General features: G+C 30.3%; 3 protein-coding genes across 3 annotated transcripts; 1 reads left to right on the top strand and 2 right to left on the bottom strand.

Annotated features, from left to right (window-relative positions):
* Window positions 1-7275: 7275 nt before the first annotated feature.
* Window positions 7276-11736, bottom strand: LOC114179305 (inactive protein kinase SELMODRAFT_444075-like). The gene is made up of 9 exons (XM_028065594.1): window positions 10850-11736; window positions 10416-10570; window positions 10235-10329; window positions 9135-10153; window positions 8562-8722; window positions 8393-8469; window positions 8151-8298; window positions 7765-7914; window positions 7276-7658 (listed from the first exon to the last, which is right to left on the bottom strand). Exons 1-9 carry the CDS (start codon window positions 11037-11039, stop codon window positions 7623-7625), a joined length of 2031 nt encoding a protein of 676 aa, XP_027921395.1. The 5' UTR covers window positions 11040-11736; the 3' UTR covers window positions 7276-7622.
* A 5801-nt stretch (window positions 11737-17537) lies between these two features.
* Window positions 17538-18905, bottom strand: LOC114177073 (inorganic pyrophosphatase 2). Its single transcript, XM_028062305.1, has 4 exons — window positions 18711-18905; window positions 18514-18635; window positions 18232-18433; window positions 17538-18019 (listed from the first exon to the last, which is right to left on the bottom strand). Exons 1-4 carry the CDS (start codon window positions 18864-18866, stop codon window positions 17750-17752), a joined length of 750 nt encoding a protein of 249 aa, XP_027918106.1. The 5' UTR covers window positions 18867-18905; the 3' UTR covers window positions 17538-17749.
* A 993-nt stretch (window positions 18906-19898) lies between these two features.
* Window positions 19899-24103, top strand: LOC114178676. The gene is made up of 3 exons (XM_028064719.1): window positions 19899-20060; window positions 21087-21298; window positions 23554-24103. The coding sequence occupies exons 2-3, from the start codon at window positions 21117-21119 to the stop codon at window positions 23738-23740; spliced, it is 369 nt and encodes a 122-aa protein (XP_027920520.1). The 5' UTR covers window positions 19899-20060; window positions 21087-21116; the 3' UTR covers window positions 23741-24103.
* Window positions 24104-25523: the final 1420 nt, after the last annotated feature.

Genomic DNA, 25523 nt, shown 5'->3' with positions numbered 1-25523 from the left:
AAGGTTGAAATGAGTTAGACTAGACTAAAGGTCAAGCTGAGTCAGCATGTGTCGAGAGCCAAGTTGGCTCATGTCGAAGGTCAAGATGAGTCGGCTTGTGCCGAAGGTCCAACCGAGTCAGCCTGCCGAATGTCGAGTCAAGTTAGTTTGTGTTAAAGGTTAAGTCGAGTCGGACTAGGTCGATAGGCGAGCCAAGTCAACCCATGATGAAGGTTGAGCCTAGTTAATTCAGGTTGAATCTTTGTGAATTGATCCGAATTGAAAATCAAGACAAATCGTCTTGAATCAAAGGTTAAGCTAACTCAACTCATGCTAAGGATAGAGTTGAGTTTGCCTTAAAATAGAAATTAAATTGCTTTATTCTAACAAGAAAATTGAAATATAAAATATTTCAATTACTCCATCCAAACAAACTATTTAATAAATGAAAGAAATTCGATTGTAAGTAATTCAAATACTATACAATTAAATTTCTTGAAAAAAGCCCTCATCTAAACACAAGGGAAATGTATTAAAATTTTTGAGTATAAGTTGAAGTTTCATATTTAGTAGAGATGAAAAAGTTAAGTACCATGTGAGGAAAAAAAATCGCTATGAACTTATTATTTTAAATTTTTGAATTAGAGTATTGTCAATCTTTTATGTGTAAATTGAACTCATGTCTTATTGATATTATATCTTTTGGTAATCATTCCTCACCGTACCAATCAAAATGTATATTTTATTTAAAAATGTGTGGCAGAAAAAAATTTATATGTGATAAATAATGTGATAAGACCATAGGGAGACAGAAAAAGAAGGTGAAAACGAATGATAGACGCATGATGCAAAATCTGGTTTTGCCATGGATATAGGACCTTTCTCCATTATTTAGAATCACTGAATAAAGAAGTGATTCCTGATGAGGACATTCCTAATATATGAATAAAGTTTGCAAATGAAAGCAGAAATTTTGGATAATTATTTATCTTGATGAACCTAGCTTTTTCCTACTAACCTAGCTACTCATTTTAATATCATTATTGTATCTCGAGGCTTAAGAAATTGAGTTAAAAGCAAGTTGGAGCTTTCTTTAAGCTTTCAATTCATGAGAAAGACGACACATCCATATACGCCCTCATCTAACTCACACTCATTTGGCATTATCATACAAAGGAATCTTCTTCAATATTGTTACCATGCTTAATTATTTTTTACAATTTCAATAATCATCACAAAATATTATAATTTATCTTCAATCACTCTCTAATTAGTTAATGATTTCTAGCCATAAAATTAACAAACTATTTTTCTATCGTACCTTTTCATGTGTACTAACTACTACTTTACGTATTTTTAATGGTCTTGTTAGATCAATCTCTAAAAGACGAGTTCCTTAATTGAGTGGCTAATTAATTATAGATATTAGTTTTATAATTAATACCATTAATTATTTCCACTCACATTCAAACGCCAAAAGTCATGTTTATGCATATAGCAGTGCGCCACTAGAAAGAGTTGCATCCAATAACAAAGTGTTTGATAAAAAATTAGTTCATGGTTTCTTGAAGTAGAAAGATCACTTTTTGCATTATGCTTTTTTGGATCGAGTACAATTACTATAGTATATAATTTTAGTGAAAGTACGATACTAATCCTTTTGCATATAAATAGCTTGTGTTAAAATATTATAAAATTATCCAATTCTGAGGAGGCATGGATGCAATATTTGCTTCTTTTTTTACCAAATTGGACCATCCACTTGATCCTATATTGGATGTGGAAAAGGACAACGGGTAAAGAACGAGGTAGGTTATTTCACAGGTCAGAATCAATTCAAGGATATTCAGAATATATACTTGAAAATATTTATCAACAATAATAATATATATACCAAATATTCTAAATTATTTAACAATCTTTTTACGAATGATTCGGTATCAATTAGAACAAGTTTAAAAGATTAAGACACTTTTTTTAATTCAAAATTTAAAATAAAAAGTTTATAGATCTTATGTCTGTATATTATTTATCTTAATATTTTTATTGGTATTTTAACTTATCTTGAAATTTTATCGTGTAATTTGTTTTTGTTTCTGGTATATTTATCACCAAGTTAAATCCTCTAGTATTGGAATGTAGGGATGAATTTTGATCCTCTCATCCTAAACCAAACAAATCTTTTCAAGTGTTCTTTACTTTCCTCCTCCCATCATTACATTATCTTAAAGTTGTTGTTAGCTTTCTCATGAATACTGTGATAACTAAAATCGCCATTATAGTTACTTTTTTCGATCATGACCAATCTTATTATATCTCAGATAAATATTATATCATGAAAAGATAGATTGCATCACTAAAATATTGCAGTACTATAATGAAGTTTTTAACTTAATAAAGTCCAGCGCAGCACTTTGAGTTATTCTCCAACCAGTTGAAAAGAAAGTTAGACCGATATGTATAAATTGATTGTTCTTAAGTTTTAGATTAGAGATACTTCATAATTTCATAAATTTATTGTTTTACAGTTTTAGTTCCAAGGTTTCAAAAATATTAGACTCATGTTTCATTGATGTTGTAATATTCTAGATCGTAAAATAACAAAACCAATTGCTTTTCACATTGAATTTCCTAGAGCTAGTTGCGTAAGATACATTAGTACAGGTAGGAGTAGCCCTACCTAGAAGTTTTAACGAAATGGTGGCACCACTTGGTCGAGGCGAAGGATCACTATATGCATACTTTATGTTTGTTATATTGACAATCATTCAATTTTCTAATACATGATTCCTCGAAGTGGCTTTCTAATTTTCAAAGAGGTACTCTTCCTAGTAATCGCTTTCTGTAAAGTCAAAAGCAACATGGAAAATTTGGCAACAATGATTGTGCAAATGAGGAAACTGGGTCTTCTATTCGCCACTCTCTTTCTGCATTTCATCAATATCAATATCTAATTTCCTTCTTATTGCAATCATTTCAATAGTTTATAGCTGCTGAGTTCATCATATCGCCAAATATCAGTGAGCAATTATATACATTAATCACCTTCAATACCATCGAATCATATAGTTTAAGTGTGTAATTATCACTGAGATACTACTAATGAATGAATACATGAAATGCACAGTGAGATTCCTCTCTCTCTCTCTCCTTGCATGGTGTAACACAACTCACTCATCAAAATAACATCAAAGAAGATTAATTATTGGATAAACAATAAAAAAATTATGAAACATAGTTAAAAGAAGGTTACTGTTAAGATATATCCGATAAGTCTCACATCACTTAGGAGTCGAAATTAAATGCAGTTTAAATACTCTTTCCTTCCTCCATTCTTCAAAAACATTTTTTAAAGGCAAAATCGTAACGGAGTTCTATACCGTTCCTAAACGAACAATACCTCATAAACGTGATAGTTATTAGTAATTATGCGTGTCATACAAAAACATTGGCAAACAGTTGTGTCTACTTTTATCTAGGATAAACAATAAAAAAAAGGGAGAACTAAAACAAGACAAGTTAAAGGTGGTGAGATAAAACAATGACAGATTGAAGAACAGTGTAGAAAATTAACAGGTCCCCGCGTTTCTACTAATTACAGCTCATTACTCTAAATTGACAATTTATCTGTAATGGATATTGATTAGTCCAAAAACAGAAAGATGGAAACAGCTCTGCATTATTGACTGCTGAAGTTAACACAAACATATAGAATGCATATACGTTTCCATCTGTTTATTGTTTCCCAAAGATTCCACACATGTTCCGAGGATTTAATATCACAAACACTTCTTTTCTTAATCTATTTTATTAATTTGTCACTCTCTTCTAAATAACCAATTATTTGCGCCTGCTTCAATCAATGGAAATGATAATTAAACAAGTAATTTTTGCTTGTAAAAAAATTGAAAAAATGTGTCTCCTTTTATGAGACGTATAAAATGTTTGAGACTTGGTATAAGAATAAAAGAATGTAGCTAGAAAAAGAGTTGATGATGAGAGAATTGAAATGGTATATAAAGCCAGCTGTTATGAACTGGTTTCTTGAGCTTCGTTTCACACGTTGTGATTGTCGCATAAAACTAATCAGTGGATCGACCCAGTGATGCACTGTACGGACATTTTTAACAAAAAAACATCATTTTCTCGCACCAACTTTGCTGTTTGAGTGTGGAAGAGCTGCTGAATTATCTTCTTCTTCTTCTTTTAATTTGTTTTTCACTATATATGTATACTTTACAGAAATACCTATCACAATAAATTAGGTTTCTTGTGTGATTATCAACTATATGCTATCTGTTGTCATTAGACAGTGTAATCTGGTTTTAAGCAATAACAAAAACTTTCTTCTCTTCCCTACATAGTAATTAATTATATTTGAAGACAATGACATTGTATTTTTTTTCTATGAAATTGTTAAGGAAGGAAAGAGATTGCAAATTTTCTTTCGTTTCGATGTGTTGAGATCAAAATTAAGCAATTTTTCATCTTGGATTTCAGATTTCTAATTCAGAATGATTTGTATGCAGGTAACTTTAAGTAATTAGTAGCTTTTGTTCAAAGGTAAATCTTGGTGATCGGTAAAAAATAACTTAACATATTGTAAAAAATAATAGAAAGAAATGAGAGAAAAATAAAATAAAATAGAAATGTTATAATTATAATATTACATTATAAAGTGGTTATGAAGAAATTGGTATTTGCAGATATTATCTAATTAGTTTTAATGTTTTACAAGAAATATTTGAAGTGATTGGACATAAATATGAATGGGTATAGGTAAAAGAAAGTATATAAATACTTCTTTTTTAATTATTTTATACTCTAATTTATTTGATACTTTAGTTTATAATTGATATGTTATAATAATTTCTTCATTATTGTTAAGTACAGGAACAAATTTATGAACTTTTAAGATGTTTATAATATATGATTTTTTTATTTAATTTTTATTTTAATAAAAGTTTATTTAATAAATATTTGAATAGTACTCATGATTATAAGCTTTTACTTTAATTGGATACGGAGGGTTTGTATAAGTTTCAATGGAAAAGTTTCAACTACAATTATTAACAATTTATTAAGTTATACAATATGATATATATAAATTCTAACAAGTTTTTAGTGTAATAACAACTGATGATTGTGGGAAGGAAAAAAAATTGTGATTTTACAAACTCAACGGATAAAATCTACAACAAATATGAAATAAATAATTTTTAGTAAATATACACAGTATAAGTATTTTAATTGTCTTTTTATTAATCAGAAAAATATAGGCAAGTATATGATAATGTCTACATTCGCGGAAGCTACTAATTTTGTTTATACATTTTTTTAAAATTAACTAATTAAAACATTTATTTTAAAAAAATAGCAATTAAGAAAAGTTCAAAATTTCATTTTATATGTACTTATATTTTTTATTTAAAATTAAAGTATGTTTTTTTTAAATGCATTTACTTATGCTTTGCGGTATATTATTTGAATTTAATTTTTAAGAATACTAAGTTCATTTTATCCTAATATTTTATCATGAAAAGTTATTTCAATTATACTTTAAGATTAAAATTGATATTAAAAAATATTTATCTTCAAATACAATTCTCTACTTTATCAAATACACTAAATATTTATCTTCAAATTTGTAAGCTCTATGTATGTAAAGTTTATCTTATTTTCTATTCTCATAACAAACTTATAAAAAAAATCATTCTAAAGTAGATCCTATCTAACAATAGAAAAAAAAAATAGTTGTTCACTTCAAGCTTCATATGTTTCATTATATAATGGCAGAAAAATACATGTTTGCTTGAATTTTGGAAAACATTTTCAAAACCACTGTCGAAAATTGATACACTTGTCTTTAGTTGTCAAATATTAAAAAGGAAAATGAACGAAAATAATGTGAAATATTCTAAGCCATCAGTTATATATCTTTATTTTTATGTTAAATTTTTAAAATTAAGTAAAATTAAGGTTCTTGAATAAAATAAAAATATGAAAATTCTTTAACGTTATTATTTATTTTTTAAATAATGTTTTATTTCATCATAGTGATAATCCCATTCATTAATAAAACAAATAACCAGTCATATTCTAACATAAACAAGATTTATTATGTATATATAATATTAACAATTTTGATTTTTCCCTTATCACTTTTTTTAAAGTATTGACCCAATAGGCGATAGAGAATCTTTGTGGCCCAACTCAAACTGAAACTCAAGAAAATAATATTTTTTTCGGACTGTTGATTATTCACGAATGGGCCTTGGACCCCAATTGGAGCCCAATTGGACCCGTAAAAGGATGTCATTCCTTTCTTCCTCCAAATTATTGTTTTACACACCTTTCCTATTAACTGCATATTATTTTATTTATTTCAGTTGCTTTTTTAATTTAGTCCTCTCTAGTTTTTCAAGGTGAATTGTGAATCAATTTCCAAAGTTTTTCTCAAAATACTTAATATATTTTGAAACATAATTTTCATAATACTGTTTAAAAATCCTTAAGTAGTTTAGTACCGAAATAAACATCAATATACTCATTTTGTCTAGATAAGGGTAACTTTGAAATAGTAATTAAAAATGGAAAGAGTGGTGCAAAAAGTAACCATTGACTTACTCGTATTCATGAGCCCAACTCTCAAGACCAAATGTTGAGCCCATGCTCACTAATTGAGAACTCTTATGGAACCAGCACCAATAAAATAAAGTCACCATAACTCTATAAGTAGAAGGATTGGGATGATTGAAAGAATATATTAAAATATATTAAAAAAGGGTTTAATTAGTGGGATGGTACCTATTTTCATTTAAATGTGTCAGTTTGGTCCCCACTTTTAAAAAGGTGTTAATTGAGTCCCAACTATTGAAAAGATGCATTAATTAGGTCATTTTTAGCAAAAAAATGATTAGCACCGTTAACGGTATTGATATTTAAAATGACTTACAAAATTAAATATTAATATTTAGATTAAAACTTAGTGGTAAAAGTCATAAATTAAGTTAACGGCTGTAATAATTTTTGTCTGAAAGGAAGCTGATTAATACATTTCTTCAAAAATTGAAACTAGATTGACACATTTTTTGAAGCTGGTACCAAACTGATATATCTGAACGAAAATAGGTACCATCTGATTAATTAAACCTTAAAAAAATATTTAAAATATTAACACAATATATTTTTAAGTATTTTTAATATTTAACAAATGACAACACTAAAAAAAGTGTTGTCAGTAAAGAATCTGGATTCTTATCAGCTTGACATCCACGACCACTTGATTTGTACGAATTAAAATTAAAATTGTTTCACGAAATTGCCATTACACCGGGAAGAAAGATTTAACCAAAACTGAAATGTTGTTCTGTACAATGAACTAAATAATTAACACCACTTCCAATTACGCTCCTCTCCACAAAATCGAAGATAATATTTACAGCACTGCTAAAAAATCTACGAGAAAAAACTAAGCTTTTTACAAGATAAAATTCAGAAGAAGCTTCAAACTTCTGCATCCTCCGCATTGTCCTCTGAAATTTCTCACAAGACAATAATGTTGTCGTTATGATTATCCTTGTTCATGTTCATGTTCTAATTATACGCTAATGTTCCAGGAAAACGGAAAATTGGATATGCAATCACATTAGAATGTCACCTTCCAGCATCCTCAGCACCTACATATAACAAAATGCATGAACCACTGTATAGTCTTGTAACTAAAATTAACATTAGAATGGAAAAATGATAAGAGGGAAATGTAATTTTAATTGATTTTCCAACCTGTGACATTCGAGGCCTTAAATGAGGATCCCGTCCAATACACAAAGAGGAACATTGCAGCATACGATATACCTCTTGATCAACATAGCAGTTTCTTAAACTCGGATCAACTAGTTTATAAATCGCTTGTTTTTCGAGCAATGGCCTTGCCTATGCACCAGACATTTCAACCCATCACACAATGAATTTGAAACTTTTACCTCTAAAATTTTAAGATAACAAAGTTATGGGTCTTTATTTTTATATAGTGTTTAACTTTGTCTTTTTTATCAAATATGAAACTTTGACTCAACTATTTCCTGTACTACAATTTCATCTTATTGGGCGAAAAGTACTTGAGAAAAAATGCAGATAAAAAGATAGAAAAGTGGGTAAAAAAATGATACCCATTCACTTAGACATTGTTGGCCTTTGGGACGGTTTATATCCACTGCTTTTCTTCCTGTGACGAGTTCCAGCAGTACTATCCCGAAGGAGTACACATCAGCTTTTTCAGTAATTTGACCACTCTGAGCGTATTCTGGCGCCAAATACCTTTAAAGAGCAAAGGTTTTCATCATCAGCAACTTTTTTTACAACTAATCAAAGGAAAAAGGAGAAAAAGAAATTGGGTTTCATTTGCCACTACCCAAATGTTCCTATCACTCTGGTTTCCACACCCATGTCTCCATCTGGCTGCCACCTAGCAAGCCCAAAATCTCCCACCTAACATCAATTACAACATTTCATATTATAAAACAAACCTAATACCATTATCATCAACACCAAACCATTCAAAATTCAAGAAAAATACGTACTAAAGCTTCAAAATCATGAGTGAGGAGGATATTGTTGGGCCTCATGTCACGGTGCACAATACAACCCACTCTACATTCTTCGTGAAGGTATCTCAATCCACGAGCTGCTCCAACTGCAATCTTTTGTCTTGCAGACCATTCCAGCACATTCTGCTTTCGTCCTGCAAATCCAAATCACCCCTTAGAATTTCGAAGTTATAAGTTTGGTTTAGTGATAAAAGTTAAAACAGAGAGTCAAAGATTTTGGGTTCAACTTCTCTACTGATACTTAGGAGATAAAATGTCAATTTGAAGAACTTAGTCTTTGAAATAGTTCAATTATGAATCAAAAGTTCTACATTGGATAAAAAAGACAAAGTTAAACACTATATAAGAATAAAGACTCATAACACTAACATTGATATCAATATCAAAACCGATAGTTTGGTCCAATAGTTTGGTTCAGAGTGACTAACCTCATAACCATAATAAAAAGGGGTTACTTATACACCTGAAGTAAAATATATCCGTATGAAAAGAAAAAAAAAAAAAAAAAAGCTGTCATAAAAGTGAACAAAATGCAGAGGAATTTACTGTAGAGATGAGAATCCAGAGAGCCATTGCAGATGTATTCGTAAACCAGCAATCTTCTTCCATTCTCCACGCAGAACCCGATTAGCATCACAACATTGCGATGTTGTGCACAGCTTAAGACCTCTACTTCTGAGCAAAACTCTTTATCTCCCTGAGTGCTGGCTAATTTATACTGTTTCACAGCAATGACTTGTCCATCATGCAGCACTCCACGGTGCACAGAACCAAAACCACCTTCGGCCAAGAAATTCGCCTGTGAAAAACCACCCGTGGCAAGTTGCAATTCAGCAAACGTAAACCACCGTGGTGGATTGCCAAAAACCGGTGCCTTGTGCTGACAAATGGAGCACAACGGAGGAGGGCCAGGAGCTGAACCTTTAGCCAGTGAAATTGCTTCTCTAACACTTTTGCTCAAATTCACATCAATCTTACAGTTGAGCATTCCCAGTATAGGATCTTCATCCAACTTCGAGAATTTCTCAAGCAAAGCCTCGTAGGCAGTGGCCAAACTCTTGTCGCTTGATCTTCCCATGTTGTCTTCGTCACCACCATCCATGCAAATCACATTCGCAATCCATGGCTGAAAATATGAACTCTTGGACGACATGCTGAGCTTTTCAGTCTCGGAGTCAGACTCAATATCCTCTAGGTTGGTGAGTCCCTCGTGAACCAAGGTGAAACCTCTCCTTTGTTTCTCGTAGTTGTGGGAGTGGAAAAATGGTGAAGTTGCAGGATCTGAGCTTGATATCGATGATGTTCCAACATCAGTTGCAGTTAGCGGTGGTGACCCTTGTTCAGGACTGCTAGCAGGAGTAACAACTGGACCTCTAATTATACCTTCAGCATCTTCTGTGTTCTCTGTCAAGTTTCTTCCAAGCTTCAATGGAGAACCCGTGTTTAGTTCCATTTTCGGTGAACTGTTCAAATTCAAGCGCAGAATCTTTGGCCTGGATCGCTTCATGATTACAATGTTGCAATGCAGCTGCTCCATGCAGTATTTCTTTTCATGTTTCAACTTTCTGCAAATGAGAAATTGGGAAAATTTCACAGATGCATTAAGCAACAAAAACACAATCTTTTAACAAAAAGTTAGAAATTACTTGTCCAATATAACCCAGCTTGATTGAACTCTCTTGGCCTCAGCGGCCACACCTCCACATGAAGAACCAGAAAGAATCTTCACTCTGATCTTTATCTGTGTAAATTGTTTGACACTTTAGAAAAGCCGAACACTACAGACATAAAGAAGCAAATAAACAATATACAATGTTATGTCCGAACCTTCTCTGGATCGTAAAAATCATGGAGTTGAAGCACTAACTGGGAACAGGATTTTGTAATAACTTCTTTCTGATCTGAAGCAGTGCCTAAACTGGATCTCCAATTACTTGAGGCACAATCAGTGGTGAATCTTGAAAATCCCCATACCCTCTTGCCTGCAAATGCAGAAATTATATAGGAAGTTATGAACCTCGATACAAGAATGAGTAGAACAGGATTCTGGATTGTTCAGATCTTTAGCAGCGACAAGGTTCAAAACAAAATTGTGTGAAATGTGCCACCCAGAGCCTCATTCTCTGTATTCATCTTCTAGTTTTACTTTTTCTTAACTCGGTTTTATAAAGCCATTGAGTGTGAAACTAATGTAACTAAGAAAGAGCCAAAGCAATTGGGTATAAATTGAAAGAAAGAGAATGAAGGAAAGTAAGCAATACTTGAAGAAAGAACTGGAATAACCACCAAGAGCTTAATGCAATCCCCTGGTTGAACAACATGAGTCAAAGCCCACACCAGAGCAGTTCTTGAAATATCTCTGGAAGCTTTAACTGCAACCACAACCACTTTTCCGGTGGTTTCTGAGGTGCCCATTTCTTCTTCATGACGACGACCCTTTTGGTTGCTCATCTCAAATCCTCAACTTGGTAGCAGAATCAACCACCAAAAGCCATGTGAAACGCTGAATCGGCAAAAATATTGCAACTTTGCACCAATGAACAGTGACAAGAAACAACCTCGGAAACCAAGGTGTTCTTCTTTTGTGTTACCCAGAAATGAAAAAGTAGCAGGCCACACACTCCAAGGCACTTTAGTTAAACAACCTTCCAGTTAAAGCACACACAGAACAAGTGAAAATCCACGCTTAACAGTGACTCCACCGCTACAGAAGAAAGGACAGTTTTTGTTACATTACATGACATAAAATTACAAAACCAGGGATGCCCAATTCACGTTGAGTGCGTGAGGCGATGGGAACATAATCCATTACCCCATCCATCTCTGATTATTTCCATTTTCTTCTGACATCTTGTGCATTATGATTGAGACAACAAGCGCCTTTGAAAATTGAAATTAAAAAAAGGGATCATTTCCAATCAAGTAAGGACAGGAAGAAATGGACAGTTTTTAGGTGAGAGTGTAGAGACAAATTCTGTTCACTAATCCCAAAATTGAATGCAAAAAAGGACCATGCCATGTTAATCATGTAAACCACTGAAGTTAGTTCCCTTCTTAGAAACCCGAAAAAGTTCAAGCCATTTCCGGGTACCGAAAATTATGCAGATGAAAAAGGTAATGCATGAATGAGCAGTGTAAAATATGTCGCTTGAACCGAGGGAAATGGATATTAAAAGTACTAGTAGTATTATACTATGAGCAAATGATCACAAAGTTTTTTGCTTAGAAATCACTCTCTATAGTTGTCAAATAGAGTGCATTGATGACGCTACATGTGGATTTTTTTTTTTAACTAAGTGGGAAGGTACCATCTTGTGCAAGTTACAAGGCATTGAACTGAAATCTCTTTGAAAGTTGCACTATTAAGATTATTTAATTTAGCAATATTGAGTAGGAACTTACTTACACCTCAGTTTAAGTGAATCCCCACTCAACATTTGGCACAAGAAGATGCAATAAATAGAAATATAGAAAGAGGTAAAATGAGAAATATTTAGTAGAGTGTTGCTTTCGTGGTGGCAATTGGTATGATTAAGGGGAGAAAATTTTTCCTTTGTGAAAGAATGGCCTAAGGCCACCATTGACTCTATTATGCCCACTTTGCTTGGTATACATTTGGTGGGGGCAAGAAGCATTGATGGTTGAAGTGAAAGATTGATGTCATTACAGAACACTCCATAGTGCATAATCAAGCTTTGCTCAAACTTGTTTCATAGGAGTTATGATTTCTATTATATATATATATATATATATATATATATATATATATATATATATATATATATATATATATATATATATATTATATAATTAATATTGCATAGACTGATAAGATACTAGTTTCGTGAATTCAAGTACATATCGATCTAAAAAGAAGTAACCTCTTTGGCAACAGTGAGGAACTAGTGTCTTCGATATAGGATCAAAGTTGAACAGGATATCTAATATATGTCTGTATATAATAAACTCGTGTATGTAATATAAGAATGATTTACAACAAATATAAAACTTGGATAAATTATACTCTTAATAATTTTTTAAATAATGCAAATTTAACCAATCTAATTGTTGAATTTATGTTCTTGTTAATTAGATCATAATGCAAAATTATTTAAAAGTTTAAATGTTATTTAAATTTATCTTTTTCTAAAATAGATTTAGTTAAGTTTCAATATGATAAATTTAAGTATTTTTAATTATTATTTTTTAGTTAGGATTCAAAAATCTTACATTTTTCAATTAACTTCCTATCATTAATTCTTTTAGGTTAACTAAGTGATTGTAATTTTTTTCTTACTATCTTACTTAGTTATCTCCACATATTATGTTGTGTTGATATTATGTAGTTAACTTAACAGGTGAGTTTATAATAAGTTAAATGAAAATAAAAGGGACAATAACAGAAAACCTAAATATTGTGTTGGACGACCGAAATAAAGGTAAGAATGAAGCTCTACGCGAACTTTTGCAAAATTCATTATTAAAAAAACTCGTTTTTCCTATCAATTTTATTTTGAATTTTTTTTATTCAATATTTATAAATTTTGTTATAAAAAAATTTATAAAAAATTATTGTCAATTTTTTTTAATATTTTGTATAAAATATTTTTTATAATAAATTTTGTAAAAAATATTTACGAATTTTATAATTTTGTAAAAAATAATTATTTACAAAAAAAATTACCTGATTCTTAAAAAAAAACAAAAAAAATATTTTTTCCTACAAATTTTTGTAATAAATTTGTAAAAAATTCTCATATGAAATTTTTTAGTAGTAATCAAATCTGGAGAGTACTGCAAAACAAAGATTTCTTTTGTGCAAAATCAAGAAATGCAAATGTCGTAAAGTTTCGAATACTTGGAGTCTATAATACTACTCATTTGGAAAAACAAACTATGAACTTGAACCGATCGAAATGAAATTCATTAATTACGAACAAAACTTATGCATCTCAATCTAGGATCACTCATCAAACTATGGAAATGATAACTCTGATTTTCATATATAAATGAGAGTGAATAATGTATTCTAGTTCCACAGGAATTTCGAGTTTTGTTTTTCTCTTTGTTTCAGTTTACGTTCATGAACGTTGCGTGTTATGTTAACTAAAAATTAAGTCATTTAATATTAACACAATATGAAGACAACTTATTAAGGTAATAAGATAATATAATAATCTTCTCATTCCGATGAGTACAAAAATTAAATGGTAGAAGGGACTCGTTAAAAATATAATTTTTTAGTGTTATAAATTTTTTAATAGAAACTCAATTAAAAATATATAAATTTATTAGAATTTAAAACTTAATTAAGCCTTCATAATATATATAAAAATTTAATAATTAAATAACATATTTATACAAATTTATATTATGTAAAATTTGACATATTATCGTTAAGATTTTATGCGACTTCACTAATGATATGGTGCTATGTAGATCAACACTATTTATTATTTCTCCAATCCTAACAAAAATACAAAAGCATAATGTTTTCTTTTTCTTTTAGTCAAAGACTTGCAAAGACCTCCAAAAGATACCAAAAATTAATAAATATATAGTGATTTAATTGTAATACACATGGTGATAGGTAATAATATTATAGTAGGGTAGTAAATTATATTTATGCTCATCCTTATACGAGATAGATTCCAACCCATGTGCAGTTAAATAACAACTTTTCTTGTCAATTTTCATGCTTGTACTCATATGTATGCTTAAAGACTTATTACACATATTTCAATGTACTATTTTAACAAATTAATAAAATAGAATCTCCATTTTCATATTAAGTTAATTATGAAAAAGTGCAAAATAAATTAAGTGTTTGCGTATACAATTTACAAATCTAATGTTTGTGTAAATTTTATTCAAATACCATATACAAAGATGATTTATGTGTTTGCATGCATCTACCCCCTCAATTATAAAGTCATACTCATAGTAGATTAAAAGAGTTAAAAGATATATTTCTACCATCCTCATAATTACACTGAAATTTTTCATTGCTTTCTTTTTTTTTTTTCTACTATTTTTTTCTGCATGTATTATTTTGATATCGGAAAGAGTTGTGAAAAAAAAAGATTAAATTTAAAATGTGTTTTTATTAGAAGTGGACTTTAAGCTTAACTCAATCTCACAAAACCGACTTGTAAGGTAAAGTTTACACCTTACTTATATATTATGAAATCGTCTTATTTCTAGTCGATACGAGACTTTCATCAATTTCAAAACAAAAACTTTAATAATTTGTTGGACTATATATAAGTTTAAATATTAAATATTCTATGTATGTAATTTACTCTAATTTTAATTGAGGTTAGGTGTAACTAATTGGGTACCTTGGGTTTGAAATGGAGAACATAAGAGCACTATTGTATTGTATATAACGTGGCACAGCTGTTTGAGGTTGTCACATTTCCTTACAGCTTATCACAGTTCATTATAGGAGGAAGTAGGAATTCCGAACTTTCAAGACAAATTTTTCTTTTATACAAAATACAACAACTTTCAAATTTGGATTCTATTCTAGACAATGTTAAGCAATGTCTCAAGGTAATAATTTTAAAATTAAGATTTGCATATTCATTTATTATTTATAACTATAAGCATTTTATATTTTAATATTTTAGATGTGAAATTTTTATATTGATCGAGTTATTTAAATTAGATATAGACACGGAATAAGAATATAAATATATATATATATATATATATATATATATTTATTCTCATTTAAATATTTACTTTTATCCTTTTTAAATTACTAAAATTTTTATATTTTAGATACCTAAAAATTATATATATATATATATATATATATATATATATATATATATATATTATGCATCTTTTTCTCTCTTTTAATTGTTTATGTTTAGTTTGTTTTGTATTCACTCACTTTTTTTCTTTTATCAAAATTTTGATTACATATTTATTTAAAAAATATTGTTTTACTAAAACAATTTTCATTAATAACTGATTTGAAATCTAACAATAAATATAAAATATAAAAGATTTATCTCTAAATTCAAATTATTACTAATTTTATTTTATTTTCTCTCGACTAATGTGATTTAATCTTTATTAGTATAAAAGAAGATATTTCATTAGAATTTATTGGACATTTGAAAATTACTCCAAGTTTAATAATATCATATTTTATTTAGTGTGATTTTATTTTATTTTTGTATAAAATCGTTTAATTAATATTAGAACAATGACAAATAAGATATATTCGTGATCCAGTAAAAAAAAGCGTATACTCATTATATATAATAATGAAATGAGGACGAGTTTTTTTCTTTAAAAATAGAAAAGAATAATGAAATCATCCACCAGGTTTTGTCTTATTATTTTTCTAATTAGAAACACTTTGGGAACATCTTTTTAATGTTGACTTAGATTCTATATCTCTACTTTTTAATTTGAAATTTTATATATGTGTAACTTTTACTTTTAGTTTATACACGTAAAAATATTTTGTTTTAATTTCTAGATTAGTATTTCAAATTTTGTTCTGATTTATACACTTACAAAAATGTTAATGTTGTTAAAAATAGACGTAGTTTATAACTTATAGCTTATTATTAATTTTTAATCATTTCTATCTAAAATAACTAAATATGTTTTCATATGTTATTTAATATATTTTAAAATTTAATTTATTAATTTGTGCTGTAAGCTTTGTACTGGAAAGTCGGTTTGAATTTAATGAAACCATATAACACGGATTTGTTAAGTTAAGATGGTTCCTACTTTTATATTTTTAAGCTTTATCCTTAGTTCATAAAAAATTATCTTCACGTATATATTTACTGTAAGTTGTATCTCTTGTTCTCCTAATATTTCGACCATATTTTGATCCATTTTCCTTATTTATCTTTTACCCATTAATCTAATTATTTACATCATTAAAAAAATCAAAATAAATAATTAAAAAATAATTATTCTTTTAGATCATTAAAAATAAGTCAAAATATTATTATTCTTTAAATATATCCCATCACATTTACCCTATACAATTTTTATTTTTTCAAATATCCTTTAACGTCTACCATATATGGTGTGTGACTCTTTTCATAAATTTAGAATGCTCGATAGTATCATATTAAAATATAAGTTTACGTCTAATTTAAATTTACAAAATTAATTTATACAATTTAGATATATTATATATTCTAATTTAATTAGATCTTTAGATTATATAATCCCACAAAATTAATTTATAAATTGTAATTTATATCTATATATTCTATTTTAATATTAGATCTCTAGATTATATAGAATCTATAACCATTTGAAGATACTATATCGAAATGTACCTTTTTTTTTATAAAATATGGAAACCTAGCAACATTTATGTTTATAGGTCCATAACGGAAATAGTGGAACATGAGAACATGAAACAAAATTTAAATATGGTTATATAAAATAGTAACTCTGAACCACAAATTTGTAAGATTCGTTCAATGCATAGAGTCATTTCATTGAGAGTGTTGATACTTTGACATCTCTTGAAAAAAAATCTAATCAGTTTACAACTACTTTTACTTGTATATGACCATAAATAATACAATTACAAAATATCCTTTACCTGTTATATCTGTTCTTAATAAAAGACGAGTTATATACTTGCTAAAATATCTTTTCTATTACTCATTTCATTAAACATGTGAATACATGATAAAAGTCATAGATGTCTTTACTATCAATCTCACATCTCATTTTTTGATGATCATGAAGCTATGAGTTATAATGATCTGGTCGTTGCGAAGTGCAAGGCTACAACCCTGTAATCTCTGACTAGAGTGATTGAGTATCAAACCAAACATTAATCATACTTTGAGTGCTATGGTATGAAATATTAGAAGGTCATCAGAATAATGTTTCCTTTTATGGTTCATTCCAAATAAATCTTTCATGGATTTTGGTTGGGTTCTCTAATAGTTATAGCTAGTTTTCAGATGAGCTTTTTTTTTTTTTTTCTTTAAATTAATGATCAAGCACCAAACTGGTTCCAGAAACTGGTCAAACTCACAGTTTTAGTTTTTAGAAGAATATCTTCTGTCAAAAGTCATAAAAATTATTTTCAACCATTAGAAAAAATGCTGCAATTGTAGAAGAGAGACAGAGGAAGGAGAAGGGTGTGAGTATCTATCCTACCCAGTAGTGGTGGGGGTTATTTTGTTGATAAGGTTGAGTAGAATGCTCTCAAACTCCTCCCCATTGCTCCAATCATGAACTTCTGCAGCAACTAATTTTGGGTCACTTTGAATCCTGTTCCAGAGAGGATAATTTTTCCTTGGCATCACAAAATCACCTCCCTTCAGCCTCAAAGTTGGGCAATAATCACCTGTTCCATCTCCAAGGTAGATCAATTTTCTTTCATTTCCAGGAGAAGAACCTCGAATTTGGTCTATCACTAAACCCTAAGATAGAAAAAAGACCACGGTCATGTAAATAACATACTTAAAAACAAAGTTCATTTTTCATACATATTTAAATTAAACTAAATTAAATCTTAAAACATGTATCTAATCTGAAATAATTCCTATCAAATTATCCATCCTCAATGATAACTGCTATTAGTACAGTTTAATTAAAGTTAATGTAAGTTTTCATGCAACAAGTTAATGCTGACCTTGCACATATTGGGAGGGCAGAGAGAACAAGCATGAGGAGACAAGGTTGAATCATGAAAGGGAGTGACACGAAGACGTCCTTCATTATCTACAAAACCAGGGTTTGTATTAATCTGCGAAAAGCAACCTAATAAACCATGGTGTTCCAGAATGGTACGAATTGAAAACATATTTGCGTCACTAATTATCCTCAAGTCGCACCTGCAAATTCAAATATCACGCGTCAGGTTAAAGCAAAACCAAAATTTAAAGATGAAAAACAGAGAAGAGGGTTAAATTACCCGAGAGCGTGTGCAGATTTGATGGCTGAAACAATGTTGGGATGCAAGGGGGTTCTTTTGAGGCACTCTGCAATGTGATCGACGGTGATTCCGTGCAAGTGGAGCTCCTCCATGATCCTATCCTGAATCAAATTTCGAACACGAAAATGAGAATGGAGGGTTTCAATTGCAGGATTCATGCACTTGTATTACTATACCATGAGAGAGGTCCAAGGCATGGTGTGGCGAAGTTGGTTGAATAGGTGGGTGAGACCCAACTCAGTGATGATCCATCTGTCACTGTCATCGTCGATTATGGTTCGATCGAAGTCGAAAACCACCGTTGCCGCCACGCTTCCGTCCATTTTAGCCATGCTCAATCTACCACTGATTGAAAAAGTTGAAGGTAATAATGTTAATAAATACCCTAAGAAAAGGGTGGGAATTTTTTTCTCAAAAAATAAAAAACAAATACTAAAACAAACCCAACGTCATTTTGTTTACTCAACGTCTCTTTGCGACCAATCCAACTTGGATTTGTTAGTACTGAATTTTGACCTAATTTCTACGTTTTAAAAATATTTAATGAAATTAAAATTAAAAATAGTTTGAAATTGTTATACTAAATTAATATAATAAATGTAACTTCAAATTAATTTAAATCACTAATTTAAGATATTAAATGAATAAGAAATAATAGTAACAATTTAATGTTATAATAATATTAATTAATATTAATAATTTAACAATTAGAAAGTATTTTCAATGTCGGACTTGTAATTATTATTGTCTCGATTTTAATTTAATTTTGTAGTATATTTATTTGATTTAATCTAATTTTCATTTGTGTTTTTTTTATTTAATTTAGTTCATAAGAATTTAAACATATTATGACTTTTCGTTATAATTACATTTGTGTCATTGTGTTTCAGGGAACTCTATGACTTTACTACATTTACTATAATAAATTTGTCATTTTCACTTGAGTCTCCTCTCATTTGATATAATAATTATTACTTTTATTATAAAGATATCATCCATCAATTTACCAGATGACAGCCATCATAATAAGTCATTATTTATTATGCTTTTCTCACTTGATGAATAAAGAAAAGATAATATATATATATATATATATATATATATATATATATTAATTATTAATATTAATATAACACGGTCATGTGAGATTGTACAAGGATCCAAAGCAAGAGTACTAAAATGTGCATAATTTCTTATGCGTAAATTGTCTTTTACAAATGTTTGAATGATTCCTTACATAGAGATGTTTTCAGAGTTTTGAGGACTTTAAATAGCAATACAGGGGTGCCAATAGTGGGATCCATATGGATTGTGGTCGTAGCTCAGACGGCCCAAAACTAACCCATGAAATTGAAGATTGGAAAGCACGAAATGAACAGAAAAGAAGGCAAAACACAACAAAAGGTTAAGAGTGAAAGCATAGAGTCAAACAGAGCATCCTTAGTGCTTGCTGCGTCGCAACTCACCGGCGGCGACGGAGAGCTATCTCAGCGATTTCCGATCACTGCACCGTTCATCTTCACAAGGCAACACTCTTCCCCTCTCTTCTTCTTCTTCTTCCATTACATCCATCCCCTGATATCTGCACTTGACATATTTTTCCTCGTTCTTTTGCTTTTGTATTTCATCTTCAGATCTCCTTTATCTTCTCTACCCGATCCTCTTCTCTCTCACTATCATGTCTGTCATTTTCTCCCCTAAACTCAACTACGTTCCATCTATACATGTATCGCCCAACTTTATTTTATATTATTTATTTGGTTGTAACGTGAAATGTTGATAATTTAGGGTTTTAACTTGGTGGCTAGATTTTTTTTTTGTTTGTTTAAGTATCCGTGGATTAATGAAATTAATCCTTTGAGAGACTAGAATGGAATTGTCATTGCTGAGTTTTTTTTTTTTTTATTTGTTGGTTTACATGGTATAATAACAACACTTTGATTTGTAGAACATTTTTTCTTTGTGGGTCCGGTATATTACTTTGCTGGAACGAGGGATGTTGAGCTAATAAACCTTTACGTTTTATGGGATTGGGCTCTTTCTTCCTCTTGTATATTTATTTAATTTAGTTTAGTTATTTGTAAAACATCGTCTGCAGGGCCAATGCCCCTAATTTAGGAATAGAAATGGATGAGGCAGCAACATTTAGTGTCAATGGCCATGTCGTGTTCTAGGTATTACCTGAAGATTAAGCCTTTAGCTGTTGATTTTCCTTTTATCCTTACTATTATCAGTGTTAGTAGAAGAATTTATGGCATGCAGGGTCTGTTTAAATAAACACCTGTGTAAGTCATGTCTAGGAGAAGGAAATAAAAGTCATGAGTTAAAATTGGCTCATGCACGAGATGAAAGTTGTTGTGTAGAAAAGTTGATGTGAGAGAATTTCTACAGATTAGTTTATGCATAAGCTAGTTTTAGCCTATGAAGAAATTCATTTCATTTTTCTTTCTTATTTCTAGAAATGGTTTTGAAGAAGTCTGTTCAAGTAAGTCCTTGAAGTATATCTCTGCCCTTATGCCTTATTCTGATATGGCCTTTTCCCTTTGGTCTAGGGTTTTTGTTATACTTAACTTGAAGACTTGATGGCGTCAAAGTTGCACCAGCTGCAGTCCAAAGCATGTCAAGCATCTCAACTTGTAGCCAAACACGGAAGTAACTACTACAGGCAATTGTTGGAGCAGAACAAGCAATACATTCAGGAGCCTCCTACAGTAGAGAAAGTCAACCTGCTTTCAAAACAATTGTTTTACACCCGTCTTGCTAGGTTATATTTTCTCCAACTACCTCTTTTCCCCCAAATAATGTTTATGTCTGGATTCACTGTATGAAATTCTTTTATCGTATATGATTGTTGGCCATCTTTTATTGATTCAAATAATTTGTTGACACACTTAAATACACAGGGAGGTTTCTCGTCATGTCATGTCGTCTAATGGCTTCTTACTTCTTTTTGATAGACTAGGGGAAACGTCATGAATGATTTGGTTGCAGGTTCTAACCTACTTTATACTGCTGTATCATGTTGGTTTTGCCCTTTTTGACTGAGTTTCTAAAATATGGACTATGAGATATAAGCTCTCAGTCATCAATATTCTAAATTACAACAAATTTGTTGTTAGTGATCATTTTTTTGGATATTGACCTGTTTTATGTTGAATGTGGAGGGCTTATATCTGGATTGGCTGTGAGACCATACTTGGAGTTAATGTCTCACGACTAGTACATGGGGAAAAATCTGCTATTTTCTTCTGTGTTTGTATACTAAGGAGATAGGGTAAGAGGGACTCTCTTGCATATTTATTATAAAATTCTATCGTGGTTCCTATGATCTCCTGGGTTCAGTGAAGCTATAATTCGAAGCTGGGGGGGGGGGGGGGCTTATATTGATCATGTGGTATAGAATATGATTATGTTTGGGAAAAAATTGCTTATTTATTATAAGATTTCTCATAAAGATGGAAAAAATAATCGGTTATTCTTCCAAAATAGGTTGAGCAAAACAAGCACCAAGTCAGTCAACCCATTACCTGAGACTTAGGTTGGATAAGTTCACACCACGTAGGCATGGAAGGTTGATTGTTTGAGTCAATTAGGGTCGGGGAAGCTGACTCTTGAAAAAGGTAATGAACAGTGTATGAAGCATCTTGCTTCTTGCAAGGAGGGTTGGTAGATACTAAAAATGTGCTAGTGACCATGTACTTAAAATCAGTCCTTTCTCAGCACTGAAATGTTAATTTGATTCAACCCAGAAATCTGTTTAGATCAGACTTTGTAGTTAGTATTGGATCGTAAGGGAAATATGGGGATGGGATGGGGAGGTATTGGAGATAAGGGGTTTGTGTGGAGAGTCCACCTCGGATAGTCTTGTGTTGGGAAGAAACACCAGAAATATATTCGCTGTATAATTTAGTGAATATTGTTCTAAATGCATTAGATGTACAAACTACAAGCCTGTAGATTTTGAGAACTAGCTGGACTCTTTGAGTTTTAAGGTGTGAAGTTATTGACTTTCCACTGACTATAATTAATGGAATGTCTAAATACAAAGTATACCAAACTACGCATCTCTTTAGCAGCTCTATACATTTGCAATAAACAATGAGCATTTAGTAAAATAAATATCTATTACAGTTTAATAATTATTTATCTACATCACAGTACAAAGACATGCATATTTTGGAAACGAAGTCTCATTGCTTCAAATTTTTTCCATATGGTGGTCATGCTGATTGACACCCGGTGCTTGTTATCGTGCGACTTTTACTTGTTTATGCTTAACTTAGTAACCTGATTTGGATTTACACCAACATGCCCACAATTGAATGTATGTGCATTTTCATGACAGACAATAACTGCTTCCAATGGTTTCCAAACCCTTCACTGGGACTTGATTGTTACGTGCTTAAGTAAAATACTGCCAAATACAGATCGCTGTTGTGTACATTCTTGTGACATCTGTACTGAGTTTGTATTGTTGCATTTTGTCTACTAAGTGCTTGAAGTGTGTAAATTTAGTCCCCGATCTTAAATAACTTTTTATGTGACTTTGATTTTATATAAAATTGAAATATTGTTAACGGGAAACTTTTTTATTGAAATTATCTGATTGCCAGTATATGATTATAATGCAAGTCTTTTCATCATAGCTTGGTTTAACAACTGTATGACTTGAATTTAGCACCAAATAATGTGCTTGCCATTGTAAGCACCTATAGTTTTTTAAGTCTAACTTATTGTTAGTTGGTGTGTAATCACATTAACAATTCTGAGCTCTTCTTTTTCTGCCCTCGTCATTGTCAATGCTTACGTGACTGACTTTTATATGTTTTTCAAATCTGGCATGTGTTTTCAATTATGCTAGTTTTGACTACGATCTTTAGTGAATCAGCAAAATAATGATATAATGAACTCTGAAAACCTATTCCGCATGCTGTATTGTCTGTATGTAGAAGTCTGTTGTATGCAAATTTAATTTTGGGTACCCTTGCAGCTACATATAACTCTTTAAATGTTTTGCAGTATTCCGGGTCGTACAGAGTCATTCTGGAAGGAACTTGATTATGCCAAGAATTTATGGAAGAGCAGGAAAGACCTAAAGGTGGAAGATGCAGGTATTGCTGCTTTGTTTGGCCTGGAATGCTTTGCATGGTTCTGCGCTGGCGAGATTGTTGGAAGGGGATTTACTTTCACCGGTTATTATTTCTGACAAAACCACTTGAAAGTGTAGATTTTATCAGTGCTTATATACTCCTACTCCTAAAGCCAGCTGCTCTGGACATAAACTGGAATATAGCATTCTACAAGGCAATTTTTGTTATTCTGAGTTTTTTTCATTTGGGGAAAAGGTTTAAACCCTAGTGCTTAGCTTTCATAAGTCACAATAACCCCCTTGTAGTTGAAAGCGGGATGAACCTTGCGTTGTTCTCTTGAGATGTCGAAAAGCTGGTGATGGATTCATGATGTACTCCCGCAATTCTTTTCATATTTTTCTCATGCTTGTTTTGAAAATTTATATTGCTGTTTATTCCAATCAACTATTAAAACCAAAATAAAATTGTGTTATTTGTTACCCCTTAGAAATGTTGGGATCAATTTGAGACACTTAGTTTATTTGTTAAAATTTATTAAAATCACAATCTCTTTGGTTTTCACATACTATCAATTGAACTTACTCATACTGTTATTGGTTGTTAAGGGAGTTTTAATATTTAGAATTGAGTGTATTATAAAGTGTATTTTTATCAATTTTCTTGTTGCACTTGATTGGAATTGGCGATAAGATGCAACTGGTTATTGCTAAATTACTACATTATAAGAGCGTGGATGTACTGTGACTAATTTACCATATCATTCCTTTAAATATTTTTCACTTAAAAGCTTCTGTAAAGCTACAGGTTGTATAATCAATTTTTAGAAGACATTCTTTGGATTAAAGGTAATCATTTTATTTTTTAAATTTATAAAGAGGTGCAAAAATCTAATCTGACTGTAATATAACTTTAGTTTTAAAATATTTATATAAAAAGTTATAATTTACATTAATTATTTCTAACATGAGTTTCAAATGTAATGATAATATTTTACATTTTATCAATTAACAAACGTTACCATAATGTGTCGAAAAGAAATCGTAATCAAATATTAAAAAAAGGTAATTAAAATACATTGAAAATATAATATTTTAGACCAGACGTTAGTAATTTGTAAAAAAACTATCAGAAGTTTTTATATAAAATAATATACAATTTAACAACTATATAATTTTTATACTTATAATATTTAAAAATGAAAAAGACTTGAGGAAAAAACGAGAGCATAACGCATGTCTTATGCAATTTGGTGGTCGCTCTCAATAACTTTAGTGTAAAAGGTGGAAAAGATTTGTCGCTTAAAGGAGTGATAATAATTTTACCAAGAAAAGTGATGAGAATATTAAAAATTGAGTGGTGTGTGTGACTATGAAAGTGTCTATGGGTAAAGAGGAAAATAATGTCACTCATATCATATCCACCGATTAAAGCAATTGACCATTTCATTGATTAGTCACATTGATTGACAAAAACCATGCAACTCAAAAATATTCAAATTAAATTCTCAATTTAAATGCTTTTTATCTATGGTTAAAAAACTACAATTTCTATATTCAAAAACAAATTATTAATGAATGCGAGATTTGTAGTTCACATCTTATGTAAGAAAAGAACAAACCATATTATTATTTATTTATTTTTATATCTATATTTTAAAATAAGATCAAATTACTGACCATAATTTTTCATAAATGCTGATGTTTCAAAGTCAAACAGCAGTTATTACATAATGGAAATTTTATTTTTTAAAATAAAAGTAAATAAAACCCAAAATATCGGGAGGACACCAAATTTATAATAAAAAAATATATTTGATGAAACGTTACAGATAAAGTCTATTATTTTAAATAAACGTATGAAAGTCATTTGTAAAATTCTATATGAATAGCAGTTAAGATT

The sequence above is a fragment of the Vigna unguiculata genome, chromosome 3, assembly GCF_004118075.2.
Source record: "Vigna unguiculata cultivar IT97K-499-35 chromosome 3, ASM411807v1, whole genome shotgun sequence".
In the NCBI taxonomy this organism is placed as follows: Eukaryota; Viridiplantae; Streptophyta; class Magnoliopsida; order Fabales; family Fabaceae; genus Vigna; species Vigna unguiculata.
Note: the sequence above shows the minus strand (reverse complement) of the source record. Positions and strands in the feature narration are given on the sequence as shown.